The 24,442-nt window shown below is 39.5% G+C and overlaps 1 protein-coding gene across 1 annotated transcript in view; it reads right to left on the reverse strand.

Annotated features, from left to right (window-relative positions):
• Positions 1–12,700: 12,700 nt before the first annotated feature.
• The window catches only part of LOC309517500 (vomeronasal type-2 receptor 26-like), a gene marked incomplete at its 3' end in the record, with an annotated part of 46,511 nt that continues 34,769 nt past the window's right edge, over positions 12,701–24,442 (reverse strand). The window contains exons 5-9 of the mRNA XM_082196729.1: positions 20,993–21,284; positions 18,169–19,029; positions 17,132–17,353; positions 15,552–15,678; positions 12,701–13,605 (exon numbers count right to left, since the gene is read on the reverse strand). Of these exons, the coding sequence (XP_082052855.1) occupies positions 12,701–13,605; positions 15,552–15,678; positions 17,132–17,353; positions 18,169–19,029; positions 20,993–21,284 (2,407 nt within the window). The remainder of the gene's footprint in view (positions 13,606–15,551; positions 15,679–17,131; positions 17,354–18,168; positions 19,030–20,992; positions 21,285–24,442) is intronic.

Consider the following 24,442-nt stretch of genomic DNA (forward strand, 5'->3'; position numbering starts at 1 on the left):
TAGCCCTGGGTAATTGTGGTGCCACCCCTGCGCGTGTGTGATAGCTCCACCCACACCAGGGTGGGGGGAACCAGGTTGAGAGCCTGCCCGTAACCAGGACCATCTATTAAGATGATCCCATTTCTTGAATGTGTCTGACTTATGTACTTTCTGTACATACGTAAGTCTGTATGACTTACCTTCTGTACATACATTTTTAAAAGTTGATACTGAGTTTCACATGTATTTCAAACTAGTAGTGATTGGAGAATATTGAGCAAAATGTACATTGAACAGCACCAGAAAGGGAAACATATCAGAAAAGTGTGTGCATACATGCACAAATGCATCTAGACCACAGACAGTAACAAAAAGCATGCTACTCAGTCTTATCTTCTTACTAGCTGTCCCCTGTTGTTCAGCTCAGGCCTCCACAAAATGATGTAACATTTGGGTGCAAAGATGCACACAAGCAACCCAGCACTGGAAGCTAAAATAGAAAAGACCTCCACAGCCACCATGTATTTGCCCTTGGAGCTCAGATAAGCTGGAATGAAGGATAGCCACACACTGCAGAAGACCAACATGCTGAAAGTGATGAACTTGGCTTCATTGAAACTGTCCGGTAACTTCCGAGCAAAGAAAGCCACAACAAAACTGACAATAGCCAAGAAGCCAAGATAGCCCAAGACACAAGAAAATAAAATCACAGATCCCTCATTACATTCTAATATAATTTCTGTAGTCACTGAGTGCATGTCCACATCTGGGAATGGGGCAGAGGTTGCCAGCCACACACTGCAAATGCCTGCTTGCATGAGGGAACAGGATGCAACAATGGAGTTGGCCAGGCTTTTCCCCACCCATTTTCTCATCCTGCTTCCTGGCTTTGTGGCCATAAATGCCAGAACCACCATGATAGTTTTTGCCAGCACAGAAGAAACAGCCACTGAGAAGATGATGCTGAATCCAGTTTGTCGGAGAAGACATGTCACCGGTTCAGGATGGCCAATGAAAAGCAATGCAGAAATGAAGCAAAGCAGAAGGGAAATCAGGAGAATGTATGTGAGGTTCCGGTTGTTGGCTATGACTATGGGAGTGTTGTGGTGCTTCAGAATTATTCCCAGCACCAGAGCTGTTATCAATACAAAGGAAAGTGCGAAGAGGCTTAAGCTGATCCCCAGAGGCTCTTTATAAGATAAGAATGTTCTTGCTTTGGGTATGCAAAAATCATGCTTGATGTTTGGATAGGTTGTGTCCATGCAGTCATAACAGTCATGCATATCTGAAAAGCAAAGGTAACATATTGTTATTATTTATTTAATTTATATACTGCCCTTCGTCAAAAGATTACACGCTGGGGTACAACATAAAAACAACATAATAATACACAACATAATAACAACAGAAATGCCAGCCTCAAATTGCTTAATCAGAGAAAAGCCTAACTGAAGAGGAATGTTTTCACCTGGCACCTAAAGATATGTTATGAAGGCACTATGAGATAATCAGCCTCCTGTAACCAATATGCTTACGTCTAAGTAACACATGGAGGGGTTAATACCATAGATTAAGCTGTCCTACCACGCTTAGCTAGATCATTTCCTCTTGGAGGAAAAAATGGTAATCAAGTCTATCTCCCTCCCCACCAAGTCTAACCAAGAAGCCCAATGTGTGAAGATGTTTGAGTTGGTTGTTGCTGCTTAACTGCATGCTGTCATCAGACATTCTTGCATTAATATACCAATAATTGAGCAACTTTCACCATTTTGTAACTAACCTATGTTTTACAGCCTATGTAACTTTTCTGAAGTATATGAATCTGACCTTTGGAGAGTTTGTATGGAAACATAAAAAAAAACATATGAAAGCTTCATTCTTTTTATAATGCTAGGGGAAGAGGCTAATTCTGGAATTCACTTAGAAGGGCATATTTTAAAGTTACCGGCCACACCCATGATCAATGGTGGTTATTCTTCATAGCCTTCTGGGGGCTGTGAGGAAGTTCAGGAAGGGGAAAGAGAGGATTCATGAGGAATAAATCCTTGCAATTCCCCACCAGTGGGGTCTGGGGGGGGGAGAATTAGACAGATGAGCAATTAAACAAGCAATGCAAAGAAATAGAGGAAAACAGCAGAATGGGAAGAACCAGAGATCTGTTCAAGAAAATTGCAGATATGAAAGGAACATTTCGTACAAAGATTACCATAATAAAGGACAAAAGTTTTAAAGACCTAACAGAGGCAGAAGACATCAAGATGTGGTGGCAAGAATACACAGAGGAATTATACCAGAAAGAGATGGATGGCTCGTACACCCCAGGTAGTGTGGTTGCTGACCTTGAGCCAGACATCCTGGAGAGTGAAGTCAAATGGGCCTTAGAAAGCACTGCTAATAACAAGGCTAGTGGAAGTGATGGTATTCCAGCTGAACTATTTAAAATTTTAAAAGATGATGCTGATAAGGTGCTACACTCAATATGCCAGCAAGTTTGGAAAACTCAGCAGTGGCCAGAGGATTGGAGAAGATCAGTCTACATCCCAATCCCAAAGAAGGGCAGTGCCAAAGAATGCTCCAACTACTGCACAATTGCACTCATTTCACACGCTAGCAAGGTTATGCTTAAAATTCTACAAGGAAGGCTCAAGCAGTATGTGGACCGAGAACTCCCAGAAGTGCAAGCTGGATTTAGAAGAGGCAGAGGAACCAGAGACCAAATTGAAAACACGCGCATTGATTATGCAAAAGCCTTTGACTGTGTCGACGACAGCAAACTATGGCAAGTTCTTAAAGAAATGGGAGTGCCTGATCACCTCATCTGTCTCCTGAGAAATCTCTATGTGGGACAAGAAGCTACAGTTAGAACTGGATATGGAACAACTGATTGGTTCAAAATTGGGAAAGCAGTACGACAAGGCTGTATATTGTCTCCCTGCTTATTTAACTTATATGCAGAATTCATCATGTGAAAGGCTGGGCTGGATGAATCCCAAGCCGGAATTAAGCTTGCCGGAAGAAATATCTACAGCCTCAGATATGCAGATGACATAACCTTGATGGCAGAAAGTGAGGAGGAATTAAATAACCTTGTAATGAGGGTGAAAGAGGAGAGTGCAAAATATGGTCTGAAACTCAACATCAAAAATCGAAGCTCATGGCCACTAGTCCCATCACCTCCTGGCAAATAGAAGGGGAAGAAATGGAGGCAGTGAGAGATTTTACTTTCTTGGGCTCCATGATCACTGCAGATGGTGACAGCAATCACGAAATTAAAAGACGCCTGCTTCTTGGGAGGAAAGCAATGACAAACCTAAACAGCATCTTAAATAGCAGAGACATCACCTTGCCAGCAAAGGTCTATATGGTTATCCCAGTAGTGATGTATGGAAGTGAGAGCTGGACCATAAAGAAGGCTGATCACCGAAGAATTGATGCTTTTGAATTATGGTGCTGGGGGAGACTCTTGAGATTCCCATGGACTGCAAGAAGATCAAACCTCTCCATTCTTAAGGAAATAATCCCTGAGTGCTCACTGGAAGGACAGATCATGAAGCTGAGGCTCCAATACTTTGGCCACCTCATGAGAAGAGAAGACCCCATGGAAAAGACCCTAATGTTGGGAAAGATTGAGGGCACAAGGAGAAGGGGACGACAGAGGACGAGATGGTTAGATAGTGTTCTAGAAGCTACCAGCATGAGTTTGACCAAACTGCGGGAGGCAGTGGAAGACAGGAGTGCCTGGCGTGCTCTGCTCCATGGGGTCACAAAGAGTAGGACACGTCTAAACAACAACAGCAACAAGACAGATGAGACTTGATGACATTTGGTAGCTTTCACATTTTTAAAAATGTCAAGATGTTCTTTTCTTTTCTTTTCTTTTTTGTATTATTCGAGCCAACCCATTTGATCAGCCTGGGGCCTTTGTGGCCAAAACACCACATACTGTATAAACAAAGAGAAACATTAACTATAGGTGATTATGTGGCCGAAACTCAGTTGATCCAACAGGCTCAGTTCATTTTAGCAAATTAATTGAAAGCCCCTCTCAAATGGTTAGTTAGAATGCCATTTAAAAGCTCTGTTCCTCTGGTTAATTTGGACTATGGACTGAAGGAAAATGATATTAGAGATTAAGGGAGTCAAAAACCACCGAGGAAACATTCAGAGTGCTGCTCAAATAAAAATGATAACAATAAAGATCAGAGTAATCTGAAATATCTTCTTACTGTCAAATGGTTCTATCATGTTTCAAACATTGAGTAAAACAAACCACACTGTCTGTCCCTCAGAACTATACTTTTCTAATCCAATAGTGGAAACCTGTAAAGTGTGTGTGTTTGTGTATTACCCTTTTGAGCTGAAATCTTCATTTCAGGACATGTGATACAATCATAGCAGCAAAATGGCTCCCCCTCCTTCACTTTCTTGCTATAACCAGGATAACAACTCTCAGTGCATATGGATAAAGGTTGTGCCTAATCCAGAAATGAAAAAGGACAAGAAAAATGAACTTGTTATCCTTAAGATTTTGGGGACTTTTAATTGTTTCTTAGAGAATCATTTAGCCATTACATACAGAGGAATTATAAATAGCTGGAGCATATTTATCTATTTCATAAAATGTATTCACTGCTTGATTGAAAAACACCTCAAAGCTGTTTAGAAAAAAGTTATTGCACATGTGGGTACAACATAATTGTTATTTTGAAAGGAAGGGAGCAATTGGGATAAATTACCAGGCCAGGAAACTTCCAGTTCAGCTAGATATCCACTGGATTCTAACTCTGCTCATTGTGGTGCATCATGCTATAGAACTGCTCCTGAAATCTGTGATTTATAGGACTGAACTGTAATATAGATCAGCTGGATTTGATTTGATGTTACCTTCAAAAACTTTAAACATATATATGTTTATGTTTGTTTGCATATACTTAATGTTCTGTTTATATTTGCATACACCAGTTTTTTAATTCTACTTCATTAAATTTTAATTACTTTAATTTAATTTCTTTAAAAAATATTGTATGTTGGAATAGTGTCCTAGAGCTCACAAAAGAATCCAAAAGGGATTTAAGGTAGTTTACAGCTAAAATTTTATTTTATTCCATTTAGCCATGTCAGAATAGTGACTTAAAACTCACTGAAGTATAAAACAGTTTGCAAGGCGCTGACAGTCAGTTCTTACCTGGTTAAACAAGCTGTGCCATCTTATGACCTTCTCATTGATGGTTAACACTCTGTCTGGAGGAGCCTGGGGATCAAGCCTACCAACTTTCACTTTATGAAAGGATTGGTTGGAGAAAACAATCAAGTTTATAACATCAAATCCAGCTATTATTTTCACACTTTGATCAAAAGAAATCTGGTCCCCAGCACTGTTATTAAACGAAACACTTCTGAGAAAGTGATGGAGCTAGATGTAAAGAAAATGAGAGGCACAAATACAAGATGGGTGACACCTGGCTTGAGAGCAGTACATGTGATCTAGGAGTCTTGGTTGACCACAAACTTGACATGAGCCAATAGTGTGACGCGGCAGCTAAAAAAGCCAATGCAATACTGGGCTGCATCAATAGGAGTATAGCATCTAGATCAAGGGAAGTAATAGTGCCACTGTATTCTGCTCTGGTCAGACCTCACCTGGAGTACTGTGTCCAGTTCTGGGCACCACAATTCAAGAAGGACACTGACAAACTGGAACGTGTCCAGAGGAGGGCAACCAAAATGGTCAAAGGCCTGGAAACGATGCCTTATGAGGAACGGCTAAGGGAGCTGGGCATGTTTAGCCTGGAGAAGAGGAGGTTAAGGGGTGATATGATAGCCATGTTCAAATATATAAAAGGATGTCACATAGAGGAGGGAGAAAGGTTGTTTTCTGCTGCTCCAGAGAAGCAGACACGGAGCAATGGATCCAAACTACAAGAAAGAAGATTCCACCTAAACATTAGGAAGAACTTCCTGACAGTAAGAGCTGTTCGACAGTGGAATTTGCTGCCAAGGAGTGCGGTGGAGTCTCCTACTTTGGAGGTTTTTAAGCAGAGGCTTGACAACCATATGTAACACCATTTATATAGTACAGTGGTACCTCAGGTTACATATGCATCAGGTTATAGACTCCGCTAACCCAGAAATAGTACCTCGGGTTAAGTACTTTGCTTCAGGATGAGAACAGAAATCGTACTCCGATGGCGCTGTGGAAGCAGGAGGCCCCATTAGCTAAAGTGATACTTCAGTTTAAGAAAAGTTTCAGGTTAAGAACGGACCTCCATAACGGATTAAGTACTTAACCTGAGGTACCACGGTAGTGTGCAAAATTTTGAACTTAAAATGGACACTTTAGAAGAATTTTCCTAGCTTTCCTAACTGCATTTTCCTAACTTCATTCTGAAGACAATAGCATTAAAAAAATATTCTATTGGGGATGAACAAAAATTGGTAGAAAAAAAATAGTCATCCATCATACTACACAAATCAGAAAATGAATATCCATAACCCATAATACACTGTATTTACAGTAGGTTTATATGAAAATAAAAGGTACAGTTTTAAGACAAATTAGTATCTTTTGTTACCTTCAAAATACAGTATGCTACCGCATGAGAATGCCCATTACCTGCCAAAATGGTTGATACTGAAGTTCAGGTCCTCCTCTGACTAACACTGTTCCATATGTCCTTTTGGATGAGAACATGGCTTGTAAAGCATGAGCCACTACATAGACTGCATTATAGATGCTGTAGCTGTGCCCAGTCATACTCATTTCAAAAAAAGGGAGAGGGAGGCTCTCCAACTTCTCTTCTCCTGAACAAATACCTCCATCCACAGGGTCCCCAGTGGTATTTAAGAAGACACAGCTGAATACATGCTCCCAGAAATTCTTTATAAAATCATCTTTTATTGTATTTAAAGGATTTCTTTTCTTAAGAAACTTGTGAAATCTCTGTAAATAACTGAACTGATATCTGAAGAGTATAGCACCATGGAATTGTTCTGCATCCCAATGCCTTTGATAGTGAAATGCACTGAGCTCCAGCTGGGCTGTAGCTATCCAAACTTTCCCCGCTAATTTATTATCAACAGATAAAACCGGAAGCCATCTAAAAAATGACATGGAATAAGATTCTCCATAGATCACTACCGCATTTGCTTTGCTGCCCATCATACTTTCATTTATTTTGACCCCTTCTTCTATGATGTCCATAAATTCAGTAACAAAAGAAAGGGTGGGGATTCTCTCTATGAAGGCAAAACAAACACCCTTCTGGGAAAAGACTGGAAGCACAGTTTGCACAAATCTTTCTCCATTATCATTATCCATAACAATGACCCCAATCCATGTCCACCCAAAATGCAGAAGCAGAGAGAGAATGCCCTCATACTGAAGAGTTTCCTGGGGGACCATCTGGTAGAAGGAAAGTCCTGGGGTTTTATCATTCATCACTGGTGCAGGACTGAATGTTAGCTGAAGATGAAAGAGGAGATAGAAGTGAAAATTATGATAATAATACTTATTATGTTCCTGGAGTGTTGGGAATGATTACCTGGGAGAGTGATTTTTCTTTGGCAACTTCTAAATTATGTAACACCCATAGATGCATCTAGCATCTTTGTTGCTTAGCTTCTGGCTTATTCTAAAGATGCACATCCTTACCCTGTCCTTTAATAGGTAAAATTTGACAGTTTCATGAGGTGCAGCTCTTCTGCTTTGTTTCACAGATATTCTGCTGGGATGGGTTTTTAAGGGGGATTCTTTTACTTGGTTTTTAATAAATGCTTTACTTATTTTCAGGACACGGGTGGCACTGGGGGTTAAACCACAGAGCCTAGAATTTCCTGATCAGAAGTTTGGCGGTTTGAATCCCAGTGATGGGGTGAGCTCCCATTTCTCGGTCCCTGCTCCTGCCAACCTAGCAGTTCGAAAGCACGTCAAAGTGCAAGTAGATAAATAGGTACCGCTCTGGCAGGAAGTTAAACGGCGTTTCCGTGCACTGCTCTGGTTCACCAGAAGCTTAGTCATGCTAGCCACATGACCCGGAAGCTGTACACCAGCTCCCTCGGCAAATAAAGCGAGAAGAGCGCCACAACCCCAGAGTCAGCCACGACTGGACCTAATGGTCAGGGGTCCCTTTACCTTTACCTTTTTACTTATTTAAAATCATATTACTACATTATTCTCTTATTTCTTGACCACAACATCTACGAATGTATTCAGTAACAACTTGCTATTCTTTAGTGGACTATCTTCCCTTGACTTCTATAACTGAAGTCCCAGTAATGTTAACTCAATCTCAAGTGCAACTTTTATATCTACATTGTTCTTTCGCCAGCCAGTTTCCTGACCCCTGTGTACTATCACCATGACTGATCCAATGAAAAAGCCTAGCACCATGTTGGAGAGCCATTGAATGCATTGTCTTTCAGCACTCCTTTCATCAAACAACCAATGAAACGACCAATGAAAGGTCTAACACCATGTACCTGCCGGAGAGCCATTGAATGCATTTTCTTTCAGCAGTCCTTTCATCAAACAAGATCTTAGTAATCTTTGAGTTCAAGGACAGGTAACATGGGGCTCAAACTTGGGAGGAAGATGTGAAATTTTTTTTTCTATCTTGGAGATAAGTCAAGTACAAAACTCTTTCAAGATATATAGATTCTCGAAGGCCTTTTACAGATCACATATACTGGATGGATAATGCCCAAAATGATATTCAGATACACATGTTCCCCAAGGTGGGTAGGGGAGCATGTTTTTAGAAGGTTTAAAAATGTTTTGACTATGTTTCTATTTTATTTGAACTTGTATGGCTTCACTGTTTGATGTTTGCCACCTTCGTCTTCCATAGGAGAAGTTTTGAGATACAAATCTAATAAAATAGATGATAGAGTAGATAGATAGATAGATAGATAGATAGATAGATGATAGATAGATAGATAGATAGATAGATAGATAGATAGATAATAGATGTAGATAGATGTAGATAGATGATAGATAGATAGGTAGATAAATGCTTACCGTCAAATAGGATTAATTTCATCTTCTTGGAAATATTATGTGCACATTCTCATTGAATGTGAAAAAGGCATTTGTCCTCACAAGCTGTTCATTTTACCACTATTATCTATAATATTCATATACACATATACCTTACCTGTGGAATTTTGTAGATATCCAATAAAGTGGCCATATAGAGAGAAATATCTGAATCCAGTCCTCCAATGACTGCTACCAAATGATTCTGGGTGTCACATAAATAGTTAGGGACAAATATCTCCAATGTGGATGTAAGAAGCATAGTAGCATGGTAAGTCCTCTGCGCACTGAAATAGCTGTCATAGATGTAGACACCCAAGGTGACATTTGGTAATAGCTGAGGATTTTCATTTATCTCCAGTACTGCAGATGCCAAGGCCAGGATGTGCTGGTAATTTTTAGGCACCATACTAGGACAAGATTAAAAACTACAATGAGTCATATATTCTTCCCTTAATAAATTATTGCCATTTTGTTCTGCATCAGATTCATCACTATTATTTATATGCTTTTTCAGATGGGAAAAATTAAACAATCAGCAATATGAGTATTTACAGTATCTTCAAAATGTTAGTATTGATAAGGTATGTTACTATGATTCAAAGCACACTCACATTTATATTTACTCTTTCTATTGATGTTGTAACCCTGCAGTATAGGCATTCATAATGATAGCATGATAGCCACCTCAAAGTCATATAAATATTCCTTCAAAAAATACATTCTTGGAAGGAAAAAATAGAAGAAGAAATCAGTCTATTTTAATATGCATATGGGAAACACTGAGATAGTTATGGTAACTCTCATGATTGGAAAGAGTCAGGAAATGTAAATAAATGAAACATAGAAACACTGCTGTTTTTGAAGCCAAATAACAGAAATATCAGAAGGAATGGAAAACATCAAAAGTGCAAGTGGACACAGTATGTATATGATGAAAGGAACCATGGGCTAGAGAAGGATGAGATGCAGGCGTATGTAAAAGAAAGAAGAGCTAAAATTCTTCCTGCTCTCTCTCTCACTCTCACTCTTTCCACCTTAACTTCAAAAGAAATGTAAGAAATGATAGAATCTCCCACCATCAAATTTTAACAATAGTAGTAACAGTAGTAGTCATATTTGAAGAGGCATATTTGGACCAATCCTGTTACAATGGTGGGTGGACTATGTTACCAGTACATCTTCCTCCATGTGGGCAAAATGAATAGAGCTGATTCAATCTGGGAAATGCTAACTCCTTTCCTTCAATGTGAAGGCTCTGAATTCTCTTGGGGGTAGACAATTTTTTGCTTTGCCATGTGGAATTTGCTTCTTTCTGCAGCTTTCCGTTAAATGCATTAGCTTTTTCTACAGTCCAAGAAAACATTTTTTTTATGCAACTGCAGCTTCTAAGACTGAGACCAAGTAAGAAAACAAAACAAAACAAGTTAAAAAGGATTAGCTCCTTACAAAAGATCTTCAAATGAAGGTGCTGGGGGTTCTGTTGTGAAGGCTACTGAGTAAACAATGATGAAACTATGAGAAACAATCCCACCAATTATGATGTTGCCTGACTGATGATATTTTTGAAGTGGAGGGTGTGGAGTATGGATCCAGCATTTAACATAGTGATCTTCAGATGCAATATGAGAAAGCAGTATTAGCAGGAAGACAACTAATACTATCATATTGATCACCACCTTTCACTCTGTGTCCAGATTCTCCTATATTTCCACCTGCATCATTATCATTATATTCTCTGTGGTTACGATGACTTGACTTGGATCCTCAGTCAGGCTGATGATATGCTTGAATTTGTCCAAGATATAAAGTATAAGTAAAGTGATAAGAGTGGTGTATGCATTCTTGTTCCTAGTCCCTCATCATACCTCTGATTGCTAGAGGGCATTTTTGTGCCATCCACAGTTTGTGTTATTAGCTCTCTAAGGGGAAACTGTAATTGTGCAGTGGATTTTAGAAATTAATTACAGCTTTTATACATAAAGGGGAGTGTGATATGAACTCAAATGTGGGAATTCCTTGTGGAATTGCAAAAGAAAACATGTTTATCACATCTGAATAGAAGTTTTCTTTTCTACTTATCAGACTAGGAATATGCATTTGAGCTTTTAAATGCCTGACTGGAGAAGATCTTTACAACACATTTTAAGGCAAAATTTGCACTTTCCAAAACAATGCACAAATTAAAACATAGCCACCATTTTAAATTCACATTTCTCCATATATAGATAGATAGATAGATAGATAGATAGATATACTTAAATGTATATATACTTAAAGTAACATACACAAACTGTATATTGCAAATTCCAAATCTTTATTACAGTCCTAGACCAGCATAAGGTAAAATCACTTCCATACATAAATAAAACATGCTAGTTAGACAATAATCTGTAAACAAACCATAAACGTCCATAAAAATGACAAAAGTAGTTTGTTTCCCAAACTGGTTTTATCTTAAACAATAACAAACACAGTAAATAAAGAGTTCACTTGTACTCGTAATATATCAGTGGTTCAGAGTTCATTTCTTCTCTTGCCAAAATAGATTTTATCTTGAAGAATTACAAGTGAACTCTTTATTTACTGCACTATTACTGGTGCTATTCTCTTGTTTCAGTTGCAGTAGTCATTGTATCATCACCCTGTCTATTGTTTTATAGACAAGCAAAAAGGTAACTGAAGAAGTAGAGGGTACACATACTCATTCTCTCAATTACAGTATACCAGCAGTGTAACCATGCACATACAGGCACAGGTATTCCTGGATGAAAATATTTAGATTTATTTCAAACTGCCTATAGTTCAGTTTTAGAACTGTAGATGCTTCATCTGGTGGTGAAACTTAGCCAGGGAAAAGGAAGGGGAAATACACCACTATTGACTGATGGCTGCATCTTGCTACGTTGATTTCAGATTAAGAGGTAACCAAAAAGTATGCAAGCTCTGCCAGATATTGAAATTTAGTTTAATGGCTCAATATGCAACTATTACAATATAAACTACAGCCAAATGGGTTGTCCAAGAAACTTCCTTGCTAGTGAAGATTTGGGGATCCTATGAATTGTATTATTCATCTTTGTAGTTGTGACAATGAGCACAAAAGGCAAGCAAAGTTCACCTGGCTGTTACAAATTATGGATGACTGCTTAGAACAGGGGTGGTGCATCTCACACCTGAGGGCTAAGGGTGATCCCTCCACATCTCTCTATTAAGGCTTTCCCTTGGCCACATTATATACCAGTGCTGCTTTACAAATTCCTTGGGTGGTTTTACCTGTCTGAAATGTTTCCTGGAAGTTTGACAGTGCTTCTTCATTCCTTGGATGGACAGAGAGGGACTGATACATGCCTCTCAGAAGGTTGTCCAGAATGAAATATGACTCTCAGGAGGAAAGAGGTTCATCACTGTGCCTTCTATACAACTACTGGAATAAGCCATAACCCACAATAAAGGAAACAACAACACACACTAAAAAGAATAAAGGTCTTATGCATATCAGATATGGGTTTATGGGCATGGATGTACATAGCATGAGATCTAGTAACAAACTGCTAGAGTGTGTTTGGAGAGCTGCAAAGAAAATTTACATACAACAAATGCTGCAAGGAAAAAATCTAGAAATATTCTAGAACATGCACATATTGTGCTGGGCACTGCAGATTACAGAAGAATTCATGGACACATTCAACAAATATTTTGTCTTATCAGCTGTTCCCTATTGTTCAGCTCTGGCCTCAACAAAATTAGATAACATTTTGGGGAAAAGATACAACCCAGCAACCCAGCACTGGATGCTAAGATACAGAAAACCTCCACAGCCACCATGTATTTTCCTTTGGTGCTCATATAAGAAGGAATGAAGGATAACCAAACACTGCAGAAGACCAACATGCTAAAAGTGATGAACTTGGCTTCATTGAAACTGTTAGGTAACTTCCTGGCAAAGAAAGCTACTGTGAAACTGACCATGGCCAGGAAGCCCATGTAGCCAATGACTGAGTAGAACATTGCCACAGACCCCTCATTGCATTCTAGTATGATTTCTTCTGTCATTGAGTGCATGTCAACATCTGGGAATGGGGGATAAGTTGCCAGCCACACAGTACAGATGCCTGCTTGAATAAAGGAGCAGAAAAAGACAACAGAGTAGGTCAGTCCTTTTCCCACCCATTTTCTCATTATTGATCCTGGTCTGGTGGCCATAAAAGCCAGAACCACAGTGATAGTCTTTGCCAACACTGAAGAAACAGCCACTGAGAAGATGATGCCAAAAGCAGTTTGCCGAAGGAGACATGTCACCTTCTGAGGTTCACCAATGAATAGCAAGGCAGAAAGAAAGCAGAGCAGGAGGGAGAGGAGTAGAGTGTAGGTCAAGTCCCGGTTGTTGGCTTTGACAATGGGAGTGTCATGGTGCTTTATAAAGATTCCTAGTACCAGAGCTGTGATAACTGAAGAGAAGAGAGAAAAAGAAGCTAAACTGACCCCCAATAGTTCTTCATAAGACAAGAAATTTATTTCCTTGGGGATACATGCATCCTGGTTTTTGTTTGGATAATGTTCACCTGGGCATTTAAAGCAGTCACCCATGTCTGAAAAAGAAATGAGTCTCTGTCAATCTTATATTCATCCCATAAACATATCTATGTCTGTTCCTCTCAGAGGTACTAAATGTACATCACTCTTCAAGTTATGATTTGTCTGTGATTGTTGCATACATCTGGAACAAAGCACCAAATATTGTTCATGACTAAGGACAGTGATCCACTTAGCCAGCTCCATAGTCATTGTGCTTACATTTTAGATTTTACTCATAGTTTAATGCTGATTTTAAGGGGGGGTGTTATGTATTTGTCTATATACCCAAAGGAAGACTCGGGACACGGAATTATCTGAGATTATATATCTAAAAACCAAATTAAAGCTAGCAAAACCAAAATATAGTTTGAACGGAAAAGTTTCCTAAGACAGAAGGAAACATGTCACTTCCTACTCCTGGGTATGTTTACAGGAGATGCCTGTCACCTTGGAGCAAAAGATTGGAAAGAAAATTCTAATAACCTTTGGTAGGTGACCCGAGAAGCACACACTGGCCCCATCAGGTTAGCATTCACCCCAGTGTGCATGCCAGCCTAAAGGGCACACCCAATGACCCCAATCAAGGCAGCATAAAGTGACTCAAGAGTGTCCTTAACCCAATACTTCCTCAGTTATTTATCCCACCTCTCTTGACTTGTATTTTCTGTCTGGACTAACAGACAATTAAACTAAACTAAAGAGTACGAAGTAGGCAAAATAGAGAAATATCAAGGTGAATTATGGGCTTACTCCCAAATTCCTATTCAGCTCCAAAATGACCACCTAACCCAAGCCTACATTGCATTGGGAAGGAGCAGGGGGTGGGGCTCTCCAAAGAGAAGTCTGCAGCATTCAGGGAGGATCAAAGCTTAAAAGCCTGCTCCCCCTCACTATGATTGCTCCACACATTAAGGTGGGCCACCCACAATTCCTCTGCAGGAAGAGACCACAATTCCTCTCCAGGAAGAGACCACAGTTCCTCTCTAGGAAGAGACCACATCTCCTTTCCTAGGGGAAATGGAGTGTGGCAAATTTGCCCCCACTCAAGTGTAGAAGTGGCATTCTGTTGTAAGTTGTTTCAAGTTACTTTGTATAAACAAACAAACTAGATTATGATGTTATCATGATCAAGAAAAAAAGAGCAGAAGAAAGTATGGTTTTTTCCAGACCCAAGGGTGATATTTTCTGGTTCCTTTTAGCAGGAGACCAACATGACACATCCACCAACAGTCCCAATTTGTATGGGATGACACTGATTGACAGAAGCTGCCCCGGCTTCTTATGTCAATCTGTGATTTCCTGCTTCCTTCACCACCACATCTACAGGGCCTCTGCCAAGGCCTAGAAGCATGCTGTGGCCACTGACATTCTTCAGGAACCATGCCACACTTCCAGTGCACTTCCAGTGTGGCACAGGCTTCCAGAAGTATGCCAGAAGTTTTGCCGGGCCTCGCGGCAGCACCAACCCTAACAGAATCTTGTGGTGGCAGCAGGTCTCACCAGACCTCGTGGTGGTGGGCCTTGCCAGACACAAGGTCGAATTATTGCACATATATTTAAATAACATATATTGATTCATACCTTTTCAGTGCTGTCCTGTGCAGCACCCACCCCTACCAAAATAAGCCAACATGCTTTTTAAAAAAGTAGAATGAGTTTATGACTATTCTTCTAGGTGTTTTTTTTTTTGGGGGGGGGGAGATTTAGTTCAATTTGTTGTACCTTTAATTATCTTAGGTTATCCACTGTTAGTTTATGGTGAGTTTATTTTGCATTAATATTTTAACTGATTTCTAGAGGTGTGTATTGGCATATTTCATTATATTCTACATAGCCCTGTAGCCATATGGTGAAGTGCAACATAGAAAATCTATCTATCTCTACATAAAGTGGTCTTTACAAACCTATCCCTCTAGACTGCATTCATTTTATTAATAAACCTATACAATATAAGCCTTACCCTCCTCATGTGAAATCTTCCCTTCTGGACATGAGATGCAATCGTAGCAGCAAAATGGCTTCCCTTCCTTCACTTTCTTGCTAGAACCTGGACGGCATCTTTCCACGCATTCAGAAATAGGTTGTGTCTAATTCATAAAGCAAATAGGACAAAAAACAATAATCTTTCCTTTGATGACCTTTAAAGCTTCGAGGTGGGCTTTTCATTTTCAGATTTATCTTTAAGAAGCAGAATGGCTGCTAGTAATGCATGGTTCCATCATATGCTAACATGCTTTTGAAGTATTGGGACCATGTTATGTGACTCCAGTCCCACAAATGCATGCCCAATTATCACTATTAAACTGGAAAATTAGGATTAGCATTTGGAATTCATCTTGTTCTACCTATCTCTATCCAGTCTTTCAACCATTGCCACTAGTGGTGTCCTTCTTCTACACCAATGGACTGGAATATGCTGGAAATATGTTGGAAAGTAGTAAAAAGTTGTTAAAAGTACCAGAAATGTGGGTGTAGAGGAGATTTCATGTATATTAGAGGAATATATATATATATTGGTTATAATGCCATCTAGTGCTTAATGTATCAGTTCAGAGTTAAATGATTTTTGCTTCATGTTTGGATTGTTGAATATTACCTGATAGAATTGTTAAGATAAATAATGAAAATATGAGTTGAAATTGGTTTAATTCTAGCATATGCTGGATCAGGCTAATGGCCCATCTAGTCTAGCATCTGTTCTCACAATGACCTGTAGGAAACCTGCAAGGGGATCTGAGAACAGGAACACTTTTTGCTCCACCCCATACTATTCAGATGCCTCAGACTATGGAGGCAGAACATAGTCATCATAACTAATAGCCATTCTTAGCCTGAACCTCCAAGAATTTGTCCAATCCACTTTGAAACCATCCAAGTTGGTGGCCATCCTGTGGGAATAAGTTCCATAGTCTAAGTATGCACTGTGTGAATTACTTTCTTTTATCTGTCTTCAGTTTCATCCACAGGTTCTAGTGTTATGTGAGAGGCGGAAAAACTGCTCTGGGACACGGGTGGCGCTGTGGGTTAAACCACAGAGCCTAGGACTTGTCGATCAGAAGGTTGGTGGTTCGAATCCCCACGGCGGGGCGAGCTCCCATTGCTCCGTCCCTGCTCCTGCCAACCTAGCAGTTCGAAAGCACGTCAAAGTGCAAGTAGATAAATAGGCACCGCTCCGGCGGGAACGTAAACGGCGTTTCCGTGCACTGCTCTGGTTCACCAGAAGCAGCTTAGTCATGCTGGCCACATGACCCGGAAAAACTGTCTGCGGACAAACGCCAGCTCCCTTGGCCAATTAAAGCGAGATGAATGCCGCAACTCCAGAATCGTCCGCAACTGGACCTAATGGTCAGGGGTCCCTTTACCTTTATCCATTTTCTCCATGCCAAGCATAATGTTATGAAGTATATAAACTTTTACAAATTTATATAAAGTATATTCATTTGAGTAATACCTCAGGAAATTAATTTTGTGTATCATTACTGACATCCAGTACTTCAAGGAACAAGAAGTAGCTGGTAACTGCTATTAACTGGCTCCTACCTGGTTAAACCAGTTGTCCCATGTGATGGCATTCTCATTGATGGTTAATACTTGTTCTGAAGAGGCCCTAGGATCAACCTTTCCAATCTTTACTTTAGATATATTTGAACCACATAAATAGTTGATGATATCAAATCCAGCTACTAACTTCCCATCTTGGTCAAAGGAAATCTTCTGACCAGCACTGTTGTTAAATGAGATATGCCTCAGAAAGTGATGGAGCTAGATTGAAAATATAAAGGTTTAGAAAATGATGCAGGTGGGTCCTGAAATTGCATTTGTCTCATAATTCCGGCATTTGTTAATTTGTTTTGCAAAGTTATTGAGCTTTTTTAGAAACCCATTCATGCCCCCTCAAGAGTGAGTGACACAGGTTCCAGACCCTACTCACCACATGTTTAAGTCTCTACCTTTCCCACTCATCATCAACATAACCTATCAACATAAATATCCACTTTGCACCACTAACTGTGGCAGCTTGGCATGACAGTATGGAATAGGAGGGGGAGTATGCCTCTGTAAGCCAATCACAGAAAAGGACAAAAAGTTATTCTTGCCCCCAAATAAGGCAACCAGTTAAACTCACACTGGGAGGGCAGGTTGGATCCTGTGCTCAGAAAGAAAGAGGACAAAAAGGCAGAAAGCATCACCTTAAATACCTCTGCCCCCCCCTCCCCTTGCTGAAATTTTCTAGTATCAGAAACTGGAGTGGCTGCATGCCAGTCTTTCTGTCCCCGCACAAAAGCAATCCTGCCTGGACCACTTTTGCAGACAGATGCAGGAGCAAACTTTCCTAAGATTATAAAAGATGTAGCTTCAAAATGTGGATTTCTGTACTGGTTACAAAGATTTTAGGGTTCAGCACATACACAATGAATAAGAAAGTAGAGATAGCTTGATGGTTGAATTAAATATGATGGTTCTAGCTTTCAGAAAGACTAAGGAAGATATAACCATAAGTACTGAAATATTATTGGGAGACAGCTTACTTCTCAAATTAGTTTAACTACACCCCATGAGGATGTTTAGCTAACTACCTTCCAATATGGTTGATTCTGAAGCTTCAGATCCCCTTCATCCAGCATTGCTATGTTTTTCAGTCTTGAAGAAGACATGGCATGTAATGCATGAGCTACAGCATAAACAGCATTGTAGACACTGTAGCTATGGCCAGTCATGCTCATTTCAAAATAGATGGATGGAAGGTCCACCAGCTTCTCCTCTCCTGTGCAGATATTCTCAGGAACCTCACCCACTGTTGTATTTGGAAATGCACAATCAAAAGCATGTTGCCAGAAGTCCCTGATGAAACCATCTCTAGAAGTGCTGAAAGGGTTTCTGCCCTCAGCGAACTGGTAAAATCCTGGCACATCATTGTACTGATATGAGAAGGCTATTGCACCATTGAAAGTTTCTATATCCCAATTCCTTTGATAGGAGAATGAATTGAGCTCTATCTGGGCTGTTGTTATCCACACTTTACCTTTGGGTTTCTTTGCCATGTGGTCTACACCTGACAGAAATGACAACCATCTAAAAAATGGCAAGGAATAAGATTCCCCACAAGCCACAATTACGTTGGCTTTGCTGTTTCTTATTTTATCATTTATTTCTTTCCCACGATCCACCATGCTGTTAACCTCTGGGATAAAAGTTGGAATGGGGATTCTTTCTATGAAGGCAAGACAGACACCTTTCTGGGGAAATGTTGGAAGCACAGTTTGCACAAATCTTTCTCCATTGTCAGTATCCATAACAACGGTCCCAATCCACGTCCACCTGAAGTGCAGAAGCAGATGGAGAATCCCATCATACTGAAGGTCTTCCTTAGGGACCATCTGGTAGAAGAAAAGGCCTGGGGTTTTATAGTTCGTCTCCAGAGCAGGGCTGTATGTTAGCTAAGGATACATGTAAAGATGAGGTTGAAGATAAAAAAAAACCCACTTTTGGTGATTCAAACTCCCATTCATTACCCATTAGTGCTAGAGAAATTGGCCCTATTGGCACATGTCATTTCTACTCTGACAGCCATTTTACTTGCAAAGTTAGTGAACTGTATGGAGGTGTCTCAAATTTAAAGTTGTTTTATGATCTGTCTGAAAGTGATGCATTTTTAGAATAATTATCAGAGTTTTATTCAGTGAAATTAAGAAGGATAAGATATAAATATTTTTAATAAAGAGGCAATGCTATATAAGCTCCATGCAGGTTTTCTGCAAATATACAATAATCACTGCTCAATAAACAGCTGGTTTGGAAGCTTCCTAAATTACCTTTTTCTTAGGGCTATTTACAGAGTGGGGTGCATTATGATAATATGTAGTCCTGAAGAATCTCCTTGAGATTCATGAATCAATTCACAGTAAATATTCTGAGGGGAAAACAAAGTACAGTGGTGCCTCGCAAGGCGAAATTAATTCATTCCGCGAGTTTTGTCGTCTTGCGATTTTTTTCGTCTTGCGAAGCACGGTGTCGGGAAAGTTTTGGAAAAGCTTCAAAAATCACCAAAGTCTTTAAAAACCTCAAAAAAGGCTACCACACCGCATTCTATGAGTTGCTCCTTGAAGTCAAGTCGCAACTGTATTAATGGTGTTAAGAAAAAGGAAACAAACTTGCAAGACGTTTCCGTCTTGCTAAGCAAGCCCATAGGGAAAATCGTCTTGCGAAGCAGCTCAAAAAACAAAAAACCCTTTCGTCTAGCGAGTTTTTTGTCTTGCGAGGCATTCGGCTTGCGAGGTACCACTGTAATTAAGTACTTTGAACTAAAAGTCAATGAGAATGTGGCATTTATAGGTTATGAACGGGCCATACAGACTGTGTTTTCCTGCACACCAGAAGGGAGAATCAGGACGCCAGTTTTGGTTATATTTATTAAATATAACCAAACATAATTAAGTGCAGTCAGGTTGAATCTTTGCAGACTGGTAAAAACACCAAACTCTGCAAAACTACCCCAGCTGAACTCCATCGGTTTAATCACATGGGATGAAGCAGTTTCCCATCTCTCATTAAATGGGATCCCTGGGAGTTTGTGATTGACTAGTGTACCCCACCACTGTTGGTACATGTTACACAGGGGGCACCCAGAAGGCCAGACAGGGCACATACCAAACAGCCTTCTAAGCTGGTTGGCGGTGAAAGGAGTGCTCATACCCAAGCATAGAAACATTGGATGCTTGATGATGATCAAATCCACTTACCAGTTTAGGAAATGAAACAGAGAAATTCATAAAGCTAATCTGTATCAGTAGAGGGTAACGTGGAGTAGGCAAAAAGAAGCAAACAAAAACCTAACATTGATTTAAAAATATCCCAGCAATTCCAGTTTACACCCTGTATAGTCAAATGCCTAGTCCCATATTGCCAAACATTGGAAAGGTAGATGGCATGAAGATTTAAAAAATAGGAGGTTGCGGGTGGCACTGCCATTAAAATGAGGATGCACTTCCCAATCTGATTGACCCCTTGTACCATGTGAAATCCTGCTTAGTCACTTCTTCCAGAAGGAAGACTCCCATGATTTCCTTAATAAAAGAGAAAGAGAGTAGCAAACTTGCTCTTATCCAAAGAATAGGGCTAGCACCTTAAAATGATGAGGATGATGTTGATTTAAATTTGTGTACCACCCTTCATCTGAAGCTCTCAGGGTGGTTCACTGTATAAAAATGTACAAAACATAAAATGCACAATAAAAATGAGAAGAAAAACAAAATAAAACAATAACACCCCTCTCCCACAGATGACACTAACATGTAAGATAAGAGTCATTTGTTGCCTTCAAAAGCATCCATTGCACCCAACTATGACTAAGGAGTTGTGAAAGAATTTTAAACTTGTCATACTCTTATTTGCATATCTTACCTGTGGAATCTTGTGCATATCCAAGAAAATGGCCATATTAGAAGAAATTTGGGAATCCAGACCACCAATTACTGCAGTTAGCTTATTATGTAGATCACAGTTGTAGTTTGGGGAAAATCTCTCCAAACTGTACATGAGCAGCATTGTAGAATGGTAGGTCCACATAGAATTGTAATAGTTGTCATAGATGTGGAAGCCCAAGGTAACATTCGGTAAGATCTGAGAGTTTTCGTTAATCTCCTTCACTGCGAAGACCAAGGCCACAATATGCTGGTAATTCTTAGGCAATACTCTAGAATGAGAGTTACATTTTGTATCAGAAGGATATTCTACAATTTATCATCATCAATATGCACATATAATCACCATATTAAAAAAACACAGAACACATAATAAAACCAAAACCAAAGACAACCTAATAATCCCCCCTCCCACAAGACATTTTAGAAAGGCATCAGATGACAATCAGCCCAAGACTTGCTAACCACCAATCATTCTACTTCTAAGATAAATGAAGACAATATTAAGTAAAAAAATTAAACCCTTACAAAAAATCTTCCATCAGTGGCTGTGGAGGTTCTATTGTGAAATCTGGTGAGAAGGAGATAAAGCCACCATGGGAAACAACAGCACCAATGAGGAGGTCTCCTGATTGATGATACTTGTGGAATGGAGGGTGTGGATACCAGACCCTGCATTTAACAGTGTGAGCCTTGCATGCTATGTGAGGGAGCAGAATGAGCATCCATAACACCAAGAGAACCATTATCCCCAGCACAAGTTCAATTTTTCCATCTACATGCAGATTCTCCTGTTGAAGTCTATAAAACAGTCCCAACAGCCTGCAAGATTACAATGGCCTAATCTGAATGTTCAAACAGTCCTTAAGTCTGCAATTGCAAATAGAAAGACCTGAGGATCGTTCTGATGAATAAATGCCTCATTTTAGTTGCTAGCCCTCCCTCTAAGTGCTAGAAGATATACTTATGGCATCCTTCATGGTATATATTGTTAATTTAATTAACAGAAACCACAACTAAGTTCCTTTTTTTTGTTTTTGTTTCGGCAAGCAGCAGTTAATTATAATACTCATCATGATAATAAACGTAACTACAACTACACAGATGACATTTTGGCTTGTTCGTTGCTTTTTATTTTTGACATGAAGCAACTAATTGCACTGCTCATGATAATGAATGGCATCAAGAATTCAAAATTGGAAATTCCCTGAGAAATTGCACAAGAAAACATGTTTGCCACATCTGAAAAGGGTGTTTCCTCATGCACCTAGTTTGATAGGAAATTATAGAATGTAAATGTTTCTGGGGACTTACAGGAAGGATCAGACACCAGAAAAACAAGGCCTCAGTCTATAGCTGTCAACTGTCAGATTTGAAAATAAGGGATCAGCAGCCTCACCTGTCCTGGGGACAGTCTACAATATATCTAACAATCCAGGGTAGCAGTGGGAAGCAGCAGGAAATGGCACTGGAATAAGGGAATTTCCCACAAAAAAAGGGAAGGTTGACAGCTATGCCTCAGTCTGGAAACAGAGGAATTTATTTATTTGTGTATTAAATGTATATACTACCCTTCCTCCTAAAGGAGCCCAAAAATTCAATCTTGTCTCCTTTAAAATGTGCTTTAGTAATTTTGCACTTAGTTTATAAATCAATAAAGCAAACACGACAGCATAGAAATAGCAGATCACATCAGGTGTGCCGACTTGAATGAAATATTGTGGGGGCCCAGGTAAGCCCTGCCCTGCAAAATTGATCACTTGACACAGTACAGACACACCATTTGAATGGGAATGCCCATCAACTTTGTGGGGCCCTGGCCCCTTAAATATTTATTGTGGGGGCTGAAGCCCCCATGGCCTCTAGGAGTTGGTAATAATAATAATAATAATAATAATAATAATAATAATAATAATAATTTATTTCTAACCCACCCATCTGGCTGGGTTTTCCCAGCCACTCTGGGCAGCTTCCAACAAAAGATTAAAAATACATGTTGTATGGATCACATGTTGATGGATAGTAGACGTAAATAATATAAGTGACTACTGTATCTTATACTTCACAGAAGAACTACAAACATAGGATATAAGCTGAAAAGAAGCTAAAATGGGGGTGCATTTAAAATATTAATATAACTCTACAAAAATCATACCATTCTCACATATTTTATATGTCTGCCAAGGCTGTTGTGAAGTAGTGCAACAGCTGTGCCCTGTTACTATAATAAATAAGTTTAAATTATTTCATATTAAACTACTAATATAAATAAATCTTCTAGTGAATTCTAGGTTGTTGGTGTGTGTGTCTGCTTTTATCAAATGCAGATATAAGAATAACAACATTCCAATATGTCTTCTTCATGCTTATATACAAATACCATTCGTTAAAAATGCATAGCTACAGATTTAAAGGCAACTATGCTCTCTGATTGTCACAATGTTGACTGTGCCATTTCAAAAAAAGAAGGGGGGCTCCGTTTTGTTCTCCCTTATTTTTTAGCTACCAGAACTTTGACCTGACTCATAAATAAATATTCCCAACTGGAAATAGGCTAGTGATACAAATTAATCCCTATTGTTCACGCAATCAAATTATTATGGCACTGCTAAATATAAATATTTTGCTACTAATTAGTTCAACAATTTGCTTATTTATTGGTTTGCCAAGGACGCATCATTTTAGCTACTCTCTCAGAATAAAGCACCACGAGAACTAGTTTTCCCCAACGGGGATATATATATATATATATATGAATCTGAAATAACCTATAACCTATGTTAAATACATAGCCAAGACCTGCAAGATGCATTTAGAAGACAATGTGTTGAAAGGTAAAACAAAATTCATTTATTTAGCTGCCTTTCCTTTAAATATTTTAAAAAGACAAACTTTGAGTTGGATCCAGACTTAATTCTACAGCAAGATCCACCAGCATGAGTGGAGTTAGGATCCAGCAGATCTCTGATTGAGCTGGGAGGTTCCTGGACCACCCAGACTACACCAGCTTATCTCCCCATCCTTATCTCATCTGAGCTGGGATCCAGTCATCTGAGTTGAGCCTGGAGAATCTTTAATTGGCATAAGCTCTAAAACAGATGAGGGGGGGGGAATAGAGGGAAGGGAGACTTAGGTTGGATTTCAAACCCTTTCAGCTCAGTCATGTGTCCTGGAGACCTGGTGTACATTAAGCCAACAAGATGGGGGTATAACTCAAAACACATTTTAAAGGCGTCTTTCCCTCCTGTCATATTTAGGCTGGCTCAGCCAGACGTAGCCTGCCCCTGAACAGAGTTTGGATCTGATGTACTTTTTGCCAGTTCAGTTTACACTGGACTTGCTTCACACAAGCTTCCTGTGCATAGGGTTGTTCCATTAGTCATGCTAAGTAGAGCCATTGAAATCTTGCCTGCTTTGTTCACCTTCAAAG

This window comes from Podarcis vaucheri (genome assembly GCF_965113315.1).
Source record: "Podarcis vaucheri genome assembly, chromosome: 13".
Lineage (NCBI taxonomy): Eukaryota > Metazoa > Chordata > Lepidosauria > Squamata > Lacertidae > Podarcis > Podarcis vaucheri.